The sequence below is a fragment of the Urocitellus parryii genome, chromosome 1 (genome assembly GCF_045843805.1).
Source record: "Urocitellus parryii isolate mUroPar1 chromosome 1, mUroPar1.hap1, whole genome shotgun sequence".
NCBI classification, from domain to species: Eukaryota; Metazoa; Chordata; class Mammalia; order Rodentia; family Sciuridae; genus Urocitellus; species Urocitellus parryii.
Window position 1 is genome coordinate 191,300,314 of NC_135531.1, and position 12,700 is coordinate 191,313,013.

Consider the following 12,700-nt stretch of genomic DNA (forward strand, 5'->3'; position numbering starts at 1 on the left):
ATTCATGCATGAACTCAATGCAGAACTTAAAATAAGGCTCAGGAAGCAAGAAAGGCTCTTTCATATTTATTACATAGTACAAATATTCACCTAATGGTTCACTTTGTAGAAGAGTAAGCAATTCTGTTATTTACAAGAGAAAATTAAAGAGGTTGCCCAAGTCCTGGCTTTCTTACTGGGAACACAGTGGCTCTTGTACCATAATCAAGGTTTAGTCTTCCAAGTCCCAAGAGGGAGCTTCTGTTCACTTAGAGTCTCCTTCACAGACAAGGCACTGCAGGAGGGCCCAGAACAGCAGGAGGAGAAAACTCAGTAAACTATATGAGCTTGGCCCATTGGCATGTGAGGGGAGAAAGTCTTTCAAATCTGAAAAAGAACAGGGAGAATACACTGTTATACACCTGGCTTAAAGGAATGAAATAGAAATGCTTGTACCTGTTCTTCTAAAGGCACTCTTCTGCCTTGCCCTCCTCACCAGAATCTGACTCTTGGGCCCTGCTTCAGGGCTGGCAGTTTGGGAGGTGGGGGGGGGGGGATCTATGTTCAATGCCTCCTTGAGAGGAGATCTCACTGGAGCACAGTGCACAGTGTTCAGGGGCAGCCCTGCCAGAACCCAGCTAGGGGAAGTGTGCCATTTAACAATTGGGACCAGTAGAACAGACTTAAAACAATGTAACAAAATAAAACAGCCTTCAAACCATCTGCTGCAAAGATAGTCCAAGTTTTCCCCAGATTAGTTCTAACAATATTGCTTTTAAGTAGGAACAGAGTTTATTAAATAGGAGGATGCAGCAATCCCTAAAGTCACGATCATTCATTGGAACATTTCAGGAATGCTGGGTACAGCCCTCACATTAAGACAACCAAGGTGGCTACAAATTTTTTTAATTTTTTTTAATCTCTCACTCTGTTGGTCAAAGAACAAACATACAACCAGAGACATGAAAAATTGTGCTCTATATGTCTACTATGAATTGAAATGCATTCTGCTGTCGTATATAACAAATTAGAATAAATAAACAACAACTTGAGCATATTTAGTGGTGGAAGCACAGTTGAGTGTGCACAAATTTTATTTTATTATTATTATTTTTTAATATTTATTTTTTAGTTTTAGGTGGACACATGTCTTTATTTTATTTTTATGTGGTGCTGATATTTGAACCCAGTGCCTCATGCATTCTAGGCGAGCATGCTACCACTTGAGCCACATCCCCAGTCCCAAATTTGATTTTATTTATATCTTCCCTTTCAGACATGAACAAGACTCAGAGACGTGATGAAAATCTCTTGACCTTTTAATAAATCTTGCCCATGGCCCACACAGGTGACAGAAAGTGGGTTCCCCTGCGTGGAGTGGGCTGGCTGAGAAATATGGCAAAAAAATCATTTTAAAATAGATTTTTTTTTTTTTTTTTTTAGTTCTCGGCGGACACAACATCTTTGTTGGTATGTGGTGCTGAGGATCGAACCCGGGTCGCACGCATGCCAGGCGAGCGCGCTACCGCTTGAGCCACATCCCCAGCCCCTTAAAATAGATTTAAAGAGTGGGGGCAGGACAGCTCTTCGACTTTAAGGGTGGAGCTTCCATGCTGGAAAGAGAGAGTGAGAGCCTGAATTTGTTTTATTTATATGGGGGAACTTTAAAGCTTTTGTACAGATGTTCTTAGTCAATTAAGGTAGGAGGTGGGCTGTCCAGTTCCCAGTGGGTCACGCCCAACTCTGGAGCTGGGAGATCTGTCTTCCTAGCCTAATGAAGACTGAAGACACGTGTATTGTGTATCCATTAAGTGGGAGGGACCACAAAATAGCATGCAATGCCAGACCAAAATCTCCTTGGGTTAAGGCTAAGTGAAGATGCTAAATAGCTCAGGAGTGGCTTCCCACAGATAAATGTATGTACAAGGTCATAGTAAATCATCCATCAGTATCAGAGTTTCCTTTTGGGTATAACATAAAATAACAGTGGGTCGAAAAATCATTGATCATGATCATTAGGTTCACCTGTTGCCTGTTCATCAACCCCCCCTTCACCACCAGGACACAGGAGCATGCATACCTGAGCACCTCCTTCTGCAGCCCCCCTCCCCATCTGTGTCTCTCCTCCACAACAGTCCTCACTCATCTGAACCCTAGGAGTCCCCAGTCTGGTTCTCTGAGCCTGGGACCCCAGCCCTGGGCAGCTGAATGGGAATTTCTAAGGTGGTGGGGCTGGGTAGGAATCTTGGTTAAAATCCTCCGTGGTGATGACCATATGAACCTGCCAACCCTACAGGCAAGTCACCAATTCCACCACATCATTCTCACATCAAGACTGAGGCTGGGTGTCTGACTGGGCTCCTCTCCAGAGCTGTTTAGCATATGCCAGCGTGGCTTGCCCCAGACAGGCACAAACAGTGAACCAGTGATATGGACAAGCAGTGGCAGCAGGGGCTCCCCAGACCTGTGCGAGGGTGGGCTGCAGTGTGATCTGTCCAGAGTCCAACTCCAGATGGGACCAAGGTCAGGCGCACTCCAGGACTGAGTGCTACTTCCCTATATGGCCCCACCGTGGATGAAAGTGTCTGATTCCCCAAACAGGGACCCTACCAGCTGGGTCCAGGTGAGGCTAATGTTGACAGGTCCTTACACCTGATCAGAAACTCTTCTGATGAGAAAGGAGTCAGTATTAGGTCCATGATGACCTCCCCTTGGGAGAAGGGAGCAGGCTGCCCTAACAGGAGAATTCAGGCCCCCTTGGCTGTGACTTTAGTCAGCTTTGTGAATCTGTGAAGAGGGTTAGACTAAGATAGCTGCTCAGTTAGGGGTCCCCAGATTGGAGATGTGAACACCATGGAATGTGCTCCCCAGAGGGTCTGAGGACACTCATGAGTTTATAAAGAAAAATATTAGAATTTCCAATTCTAGATTTATGGAAAAAATTAAAAATATAATTTAATAATATTTACGGTGCTTACTAAAATTGATAAAATCAATGATTTTGCTACTCTCCATCATTTTATGTCACACCAAAAGGAAACTCTTATTACTGTGAACTGGGAGTATTATTATATACTTATTGAAAGGTCCTTCTCAGCTGGGTATGGTGGTGCACACCTGTAATCTCAGGAACTCAGGAGTCTGAAGCAGGAGGACCACAAGTTCAAGGTCAGTCTCAGCAATTTAGTGAGACCCTGTCTCAAAATAAAAAAAATAAAATGGCTGGGGGTGTAGCTCAGTGGTAGAGTGGTAGTGGGTTTAATCCCCAGTTCAAGAAAATAAAAATAAAGAAGGTACTTCCTAGACTTTAGACATAGCAGAGATCTTTGTCATTATGAGTCTTGTGCATATGTGAAAAGGAAGATATAAATGAAATCAAGTTTGTGTGGGCTCAGCATGGTAACGATGTCTTCACTACTGAATGGGGAGTATACTCAAATTATTTTTTACTAATGTAAAAACGTAATTAATTACTTAAGTTTTTGAAGACCACAATGAATGAGGATAATATCACCTCTCAATATGAGGGCCAAACCCAGCATTTTTGATACTCTTCAACTTGTAGCTACCTAGAAACCCCTGGGAGCCAGAAGGCTTCCTCTCCTGCCCTCAAACCCAGGAAATCTTGCCCACAGAAATGACACCAGTCACAGATAATATCCCAGGAAGGCTGGACAAAGGCTCAGAGTTGACTGGGTTCTAGGACCTTTAAGGCCATCCTTATGGCATCTGAAAGGCTGAGTCTGGCTAATTTTTGCTAATTTGTTTGTTGGTTATTATTATTATTATTTTTTTGCCAGAAATGCATTTTAAAAAAAAATTGAGTTTACAGGGGCTGGGGATGTGGCTCAAGCGGTAACTCGCTCGCCTGGCATGCACAGGGCGCTGGGTTCGATCCTCAGCACCACATAAAATAAAGATGTTGTGTCCACCGAAAACTGAAAAATAAATATTAAAAAATTCTCTCTCTCTCTCTCTCTCAAAAAAAAATTGAGTCTACAATAAGTAAATATAAAATAAAATTGAGTATCTTGACTTGGCCCCACCTCACATTTGTGTTACCTGTCTATCTCTTGAGTTTGCTACTTCACTGGGCCATTAAATAGGTACCAAATTTTAAATTAATACTAAAAAAAATATATTTTAGCATTGGGGATTGAACCTAGGGTCTTGAGCTCCACCATCATCCCTAGAGTATTTGGATTTTTTTTCCTTGTTTTTGCACTGCTAGAGATCATACCATGTGCCCCCCTGAATGCCAGACAAGTGCTCTACCATTGAGTTACACCACCAGCCTTTCAATTAGTTCTTGATGCTAATGACAAGTTCTTGGTTCTCTGCTTCATAGGTAGCCATCCTGTTGGTCTAATTGAGATGAGCTTGAGCTGGTTTAAGGTCTAAGCAAAGATTCCTTTTATTCTCGAACATCAGTCAGAGTGACCCCTGGAGACCCTCAGCCTGAAAATTTCTGAGTGGGGGGAGTAGCATAATTGTGCGTCATGTTATCTATTTTCAATCCCTCCCATGCATAGATGTCTTTCCCTACTATTAAAATGATATTGTGAATATAGTTTTTCCTCTATCTATCTCCCATATACTCTTGAAAACATCATAAAAAGCTATTAAAGGATTTAGACCATAGCCACATTTTCAATATGCTAAGCAACACTATCAAAAATATCTCCATTCTGGCCTGGGGTTGTAACTCAGTGGTAGAGCACTTGCCTAGCACGTGTGAAGCACTGGATTCAATTCTCAGCACTGCATATAAATAAATAAAATAAAGGTCCATCAACAACTAAAAAATATATTTTAAAAAAATCTTCATTCTTTTCATATTGAGAATTAGTCTTACATGAATGGCACAGCAGTTAAGAATCGGGTCCTATTTGTTACCTATGGGAGTTAACCTCTCTCTAAGCCTCAGTCTCTCAAATATAAAAAGGTATAAAATATACTTCAAAGGCTGTTATGAGAATTAGATGGGATAATAGGTATAAAGTGCCTGAAACATAAAGAGATAAATTATCAGTCACCATCCTGCCATTTGATCACTATTAGCAGTCGTCATCATCACCATTTTAACTTGCCTAGAGCAGAATAGGTCAACCGGCATAATGGTGTTACCCTTTTTTCTGCACCTGACAAACTGCTCTGAAATGAGACTGCACTGTACTATTTTATCCAGTTTTGATGAGCAGAAGTCACATTTTCAGAAACTGTTGTGACTATTCTTAGCAGAAAGACAGCAGTCTCAGCCCTAGATGCTTCCAACAATACAAAATAGTGATTAAGATAATACTGGAACCCAGTTCCTGACCTCATGGCCTTGCATAGAAGCCTGACCCCAGCTATGACCTTCCTCAAATTCCTCCTGAGGAAGCTCTTGCAGGTGGAATCTGACTTCATTTGTGAGGGACCCTGTGTAATTCTGATGCCTGGACCTAAAATTTATGTCCTTCACTCTAGTAGGAGCAGTTGGTGAATCAAAGGCATGGCCCCAGCAAATGGGACAGACCATAGGAGAGAGAGGACTTTGGGGAAATGTAGCTTGCATGAAAGGGAGGGAGAGATGAATAAGGTGCTAGAATTTCCTCTTCACTTGCAGGTGCAAAACTAGCTGAGGAGAAGGGAGTGGGTGATGGGCCAGGAGGGAATGAGAGCTGTGCCTAGACTCCCTTGACACCTGGTCCCACTCTGAAGAAAAAGAGAAATTGAGCATTCACCGAGTGTGCTTCTCCATTAAGGACCCAACAAGGTCAGAATGAGGAGAAGACAGTAAATGGGGATTAAGGGCTTTCCCTCCTGGCTGTCTTGTTTGAGGGGGAGAGAAGTGGAATTGAAGGGCAGTGCAAATATTAACTGTGTCGATCCACTGCTGGAAGAGCCCAGTAGTTGACTGAGGTGGCAGGAAGGGCAGGAAAGAGGCTTTGGCCTTAGTCTCCCCTCTGGACACACTGCACAAACTACCCAGGCCCATGACTTCGGTTGAAGGGTGGTGTCTTCACTGACTGTGCTCACCACTGCTCATCCCAGTTAGCACCTGTTGAAAAGCAGTATTGAAAAGAGATAGGGCCCGGGCTATTGGATTGAAACGTGGTGCCACCTCCGTTAGCTTTTGCAGCCTGACAAGAAAAGGGTTGCAACTGCCCAAGCCTCCAGAACCGAGGCCTGATCCCTTCTGGTTCCAGTGTCCTCTGGCGGGAAGAGATGGTATTGGCCAGTGTAGGGACATTTTCAGAGATTTATTCAGCTACCCTGACTCCCAGGTTCAACTCTGCTTACCAGCTTGTCAGCGCTGGAAGCTGCGCGCACAGTAAAGAACGCACACGGTCACTGTTCGGAAATCCTGTTAAACCGAGCAATCCGGACATGAGAAACCTTAAACAAAATTAGTAAATAATAATAATGATAATAATAGTTCACTGGGTAAGTTACAATGAGTGTGACTTTCTTCAGGGGTGAATTTAGTTTGCTTATTTCTGGGTCGCTTGGCACAGGAAACTGTTGTTTGAGTCCGTACTCAGGATGAACCACAAAAAAAGGCGCAAACGCACAAGTGTGTCAAGAGCAGAAGTCTCGGGTCCTCTTACCACAGCGGCCGAACGTCTGACGGGGAAGACAGTGTAGGGCCCCAAAGACGCACCTGCACAGGCGGCAACCACTGAAGGTCCAGGCTCCATGCACCAGGGCGCCGCAATCGCTGAGGAGGCGAACACCAGGCATCAATGCCTAGGTCCACGCACCCTGCCCGCAGCGCCCCCTCCTGCCCCTTTCTTGGGTCGCGTCCCCCGGTCCCCAGCGCCCACCTGCGCCTCTGGTCGTGCTCGCAGTAGCGGCCGGTGAAGTGGGCTGGGCACACGCAGAAGCTGCCCAGTACACAGGTGCCGCCGTTCCAGCAGCAGCGCTGTCGCAGGGACGCACCTGTGGAGGCGGGGTGGGTGTCGCTCAAGTTTAATCCCGACGCCCAGTGCAGGCGCTCCTCCTGGTCCCGGGGAGAGTCGGCCGAACTCGTGACCGCCCCGTGGAGGCAATAAAGCGGGCTTTCCGCTGAGGGTGTTTGCTTGGGCAAACCCTGCTTGTTAATTTAGGGATTAAAAACAAACTACCCGGGGTGCAGGAGGTCAGCAGAGTCCGGTGACACACAGCAAATTGGATTTTTCTCTCTCTTTTCACATGTTAAAGTCAGTGGCTTTACTCGACAGGGATTGAAGAAGACAGGCCTCCCAAGCAGGACCACCCACGGGTGTGGTGACGCCAAACCCAGAGAGGCCCCCTGGGGACGCGGAGACTGGAGCCCCAGAGTGTGCGATAAGCCAAACCAGGTCCACTATTATCTTGGTTTGGAACGTTTGTCTTAAACACATTTAAGTCACAGTTCTCTAGACCTGTGGAAAATAACCATTGGAGATCAAATGCAACGTTTTGCCAATGAAATAGTCAAACTTTTAAAGGAAATATATTTTTGCTTTGCAGTGATTCATAACTTGAACATGCCGAGATGTTCTCTCTGGGGTTTCTTATTTTTATCCCCAATTTATCCCACGGATTTTTGTTAGTTTGTTTTGTTCTGTTTTTTTCGAGACCCTATTTCTGAGTCCACCGACTTTGGAGAAAAATGTTTCCAGGGTGGGGGACGCCTAAACTTACGCTCTCCAAAAGCTCTGGAATAGGGAGAACCCCGCAGCCTCCAGTCCTCTTCGCTCCCATTCACCTCCCTGAAAGTACTCAGAGTCCAGTTGAGGGTTGTCTGCTGGTATTTGGGGGCTGCAAAATTTTTTGCTTCTTCTCTGCCACCTTTATGTTTCCCTCTTTGATAACCTTTTCAAAAACATTAAAAATATTAGACCGATAAGGATTGAGAAACATATTTTATGAAATGAAAACTGAGACTATGAATAAAATGCATCTTACTGTTTCCCAAATGGATGCTCTGTAATGCCAAACCCATCATAAAGAGAAGCCTAGAATATTTAAAGAAAAGTATTAAAGTTTGAAAGAGTATAAGCATATTATACATATAAAAATGTAGTGCAATCATACATAACTACACAAAACATTTAGCACAGTAAATGCAATCGTTTTGTTACTCGTATATTTTGACTAATGTTATCATAGCTAGAAAGATTTTGAGATTCAAGTGCACACTTCCTTTAATGAGAAGAAACTGTCACGCACGCATTGCAACTTATCCTGAGAATTTTAAACCCTCATCTTGGCTCTAAGATCTAAATGACACTGTTTTACCTGACATGGTGCCTCCAGGTCATTTTCCCACTGACACGCCTGGTCTCCTGTCATTAATACATTGAAGATCAATTTCCAAGGAAGTTGTGTCTGAGCAGTTTTTGCATTGGAAGGTATCTTTACTCAGAACATAGAATAGGTAAGTATGGAAAACACAGACATTTTCTTCCCTCTGTCTTGCCTAAGAGAAGCAATGATGAGATCTTGAGCTCTGCTGTTGAAGCCCAATAGGCGAGGGCCTGCTGTGACATCCAGGAGTCTGATGGACTGTCCCTCAATGAGTCCTAGCTAGGAGGGGGTGGAGATATGGGCTGACCCTCACCCCCACCCCCAGCAGTATTTGCAATCCTAACCTCAGCAGGGGTGGCCAATCCCTGGGGTAAAACATTGGTGACCAAAGTGACAAACCTTCTATCACTGGAAAACAAAATTAAAACTCTAACACAAATTAAAAAATGGAGATTTTTCTATTGCATTCTCGTGTACTGGGAGTTGTGAGAGGGCTCAGCTAGAGAGGAGACATAACCAGTAGCTGGGGTCCCAGAAGTCATGAATTGTGAGCATGAAAGTAAAGGAGGACAATTCAATCCCTCGTTTTTGAGATTCATCCTTACTTCCATAGATGGAAACTTTGCCCAGTTTGGTAACAGCTGTACCCATTTACTACAACACTCCTTTGGGAGAGGTGCTAGTCCTGCTCCCAGGTAAAAGGCAATAAAACTGACACTTTCTAGAGGCTAAGCCTCTTGATAGTTAAATCTTTGAAAAATGCAAAATGCACATATATTATGAGAAGCCCACTGGTCATAGCATGCAGAGTCCCCTGTGCACAGGTAAAACTGCTGTACACATTTGTCTGATGAGCCTATCTGAATCCAAGAAGAGAGAGACTTGGATGTCTCACCTGGCACTTGTGTAAGTCTCAGTGTTTCTTATTGTTTAAACTGAAACTCTGGTTCTTTTATCAGCAATAAAAAGGACACCTTGGAACTCAGTGTGGCAAATTGTTGTGTGACTTCAATTTAAAAACATTTTTTTTTTGGAAAAATCATGTTTCTTCCAAAGTTGAAAGAGTCTTTGACACTATTTGATTTCTTATACATTTAAATGTGAGTTTTATTAAAGAGAATGTTATGTAATTTAATTTAATTATATGTAAAAAGTAAGTACATTTTATGACTTTGAATTAACAGAAACTTCTGTATGAACTAAGTGTGTTATGTATTAAAATAAAAATTATTGAAATAAAGGACTGTATTTCTTTATATAAATAAGTTTTAAAACCATTCATGTAACAGAATGCTGTGGAAAACAAATCTTTCTGATAATACTGAAGTTTTAAAAAGAAACATCTAAAATCTAATCCCCCCTATAGTTTCCTCCTATTCAACTGTTTTACAGTAGACATTTCCAAACACATACACAAGCTGGGAAATGATCAGTAAACTCAGGTTCACCAATTAAGTATTAGCCTTTGCCAATCTTATGTACCACAATTATTTTCATTGTGGAGTTTAAAAGCACTTGCTTGTTTAAAAGCACTTACCCTAGATGTTGAGTTGTTTCATATCTTATAAGGTTTTGAAAATCTGCAATTTATAAATGGAAAATGTAGAAAAAGGAAAGGAAATGTTTGCTTTCAAGACAAGTTTGAGTCAGAAAATGAGGGCTGGGGTGTAGCTCAGTGGTACAGGGCTTGTCTAGTGGGTGCAAGGACCTGGCAGGGGGTAGGGGAGAGGGAGAAAGAGAAGAGAGGCAGACCAGCAACAGAATGTCCCAATTCTGTTTACTTAAGATCAGCTCTGGGGATGGGGCAGGGCTGAGTGCCTGCAGTGATAAAGCTGCTGATAAACTATTTTTCACCATACTGTTACTCCATGCAGAGCTTTGTTGTCCTTTGTTGTCTCATTTGCTAGAAGGTTTTACAAAAAGAGTTTTGCATTTCAGTGCTGAGGAGCTGCCATGTTTGTGATCAACAAAGCCCAGCAAGTAAAGGTTGCCTGGGAACAGCTGGAGTGGGGGAAGGTGGGTCCTTTGCCTTGGGGGAGGTCCTCTCCCTTGTTATCAGTTGTAAACAGATAAGGTAGGAGCCACCAATCCAATCTCCAGTGGATGCCCTGACTCATTAGATGCGTGGGAACTGGGACTCTCATGCCAAGAATGGGCACTGTCCCTTGTCATGTTTTCAGCACATCAAACATTCACAGAGGAAAATGCTCTGTAGCAAATTAGGTGTGAAGGAATTCTGTGAGAAAGACTTTAAAGCTGAGGTTGTCCTATCAGCTACTCACTGGGTTCCATGGGGGAGTGAAAATGTCTTCTCTCCATCCTCCTAGGTGCTTTGGCTTGGCTACTTTGTGTCTCTATAGATTTTTCTTTTCTAGGTATTTCATGTTAATGAAATTATACAATATTTGTCCGTGGGGTGGGGATTGAACTGGGGAACCTCACGTTCTAGGAATGTGTTCTACCAAACCTATGCTTGTCCTTTGGCACCTCACTCCTTTCACATAGTGCGATGCTTTTAGGTTGTAGCATGTATTAGAACTTTATGTCTTTTCATAAGTGAAAAATATCTCATCATATGTATATACACCATTTCTGTGTATCTGACATCTGTTCATGGATGCTTGGGTTCTTTCTACCTTTGAGTAGAGCAGAGAGGGAAAATGGCCATCTACACACCAATAAGGGAAGACAAAATTTTGATGTTGGACTTCCGGCCTCCAGAACCATGAGAAAACAAATTTCTGTTCGTTAAACCACACAGTCTGTGGTATTTTAGCATGGGCATATGAGCTCATACCAAGGTTTTTAGATTTTTCTATTCATTTTTTCTTTTTTTGATGCTATGGACTGAATTCAAGGCCTGGCTAGTCTAAGCACATACTTTACTACTGAATTATACCTCTAGCCATATTTTTTTCATTGTTGTTACATATTATGTATATACATATACACACATAATATATATACACACATATTATGTGTATTAAGTCATTTTGGTGTGACCAAAATACTTGTGGAGAACAGCTTGAAGTGTTGTTGAAAGGTTGGTCCTTTCCCTGATGCCAATATAACGATGAGGACATGGTTTTGAGGAAAAGGAAAAAGAAGTTTATTGCTTTGCTAGCAAAGGAGAAACACAAGGGACTCCTGTCCCAGAGGCTATGATTTTGCCCATCAGCAGGAAGAGGGGGCTTTTAAAGAGATGATTCAAAGACTACATTCCACATGCTTTCTGGAGTTGTAATTCACTTGTTAATTTGGAAGATAGTCATTTCTGAGATCTTCCAGTACCATCCCCAAAGTCTGGATTATCTCATTCCTATGGTGGGTATGTACTTAGGGACAGATAATTCTACCTAGGATGGGGAAGAAAGGTAATCCTGTTTCCCCTAAGATTAGGGAGGGGGAGATATTTGAGAGGAGCAGGGAGAGAGGAGGAGAAAGAAACATGTCCATTTAAAAAAAATCAGTTGCAGGGACAGAGCTGCAAGGGTAATATTCAAAGCATAAAGTGGACCACTGTTACAAGAGGAGGAAAAGTTAATTTGGGCTCATGGTTTTGAAGGTATCAGTCCATGATCAGCTGTCTCCATTGCTATAGTCAAGAACATCATGGTGGAATGGTGTGGAAGAGGAAAGCTGCTTAGCTCATGGAAACTGGGAAGGAGAGGGAGAGAGGAAGAGAGAGAATATGAATATCCAGGGACAACATATGGTCCTCAAGGGGATGCCTCCAGCAACCCACTTCCTCTATCCATTCCCACCTGCCTACAGTTACTACCCAATAGTCTGTTCAAATTATTAATCCATCCAATGGATTAACCTACTGATAAGGTTACAGCTCTCATGACCCAATCATTTCCTAAAAGCCCCACCTCTCTACTTGTTACGTTGGGAACTATGCTTTCAACACATGAGTTTTGGGGGGACATTTCATAATCCAAATCATTATTCAAGTATTCACATTTCATATCTAAAGCCTTATGCAATTTAGTAACTTCTGCCAATTTGAGGCTAGTCTCAGCAACTTACTTCCTCCTACTTATTTATTGCTTTTTTCAATTGGTGCAACATAGGTAGACATAAAAGTGAAATTCACTGGATATATTCATATATACATGTATATAACGTCATTTGTCAATTACACTCCACAGTTCCTACCTTCTCTCATTCTTCTTCCATCTCTTTCCTCTGCTCCTCTGGTCTTCCCTCTGTTTTCAGAGGATTCCTACTGGGAGGTAGTTAGGTCATTGGGATGTATCATGGGGATATTGGAACCCTGGTCCCTTTCTGCTTCCCTCTTTTGCTTTCTTGCCTCCATGAGATGAGCATCATTTTTCATGTGCTCCCACCATGATGTACCCCACCACTAACAGACCCAAAAGTAATGAACCAACCGACTAAAGACTGAATCCTCCAAAACCATAGTAACCCTTTACTCCTTCTAAGTGGATTGTCTTGGGTA

The 12,700-nt window shown here is 42.7% G+C and overlaps 1 protein-coding gene across 1 annotated transcript; it reads right to left on the bottom strand.

Moving 5' to 3' along the window:
* Window positions 1-244: 244 nt before the first annotated feature.
* Cfc1 (cryptic, EGF-CFC family member 1) lies at window positions 245-8,249 on the bottom strand. The gene is made up of 6 exons (XM_026389548.2): window positions 8,227-8,249; window positions 7,894-7,943; window positions 7,630-7,800; window positions 6,789-6,903; window positions 6,573-6,682; window positions 245-366 (listed from the first exon to the last, which is right to left on the bottom strand). The coding sequence occupies exons 1-6, from the start codon at window positions 8,247-8,249 to the stop codon at window positions 245-247; spliced, it is 591 nt and encodes a 196-aa protein (XP_026245333.1).
* Between the last annotated feature and the right edge of the window lie 4,451 nt (window positions 8,250-12,700).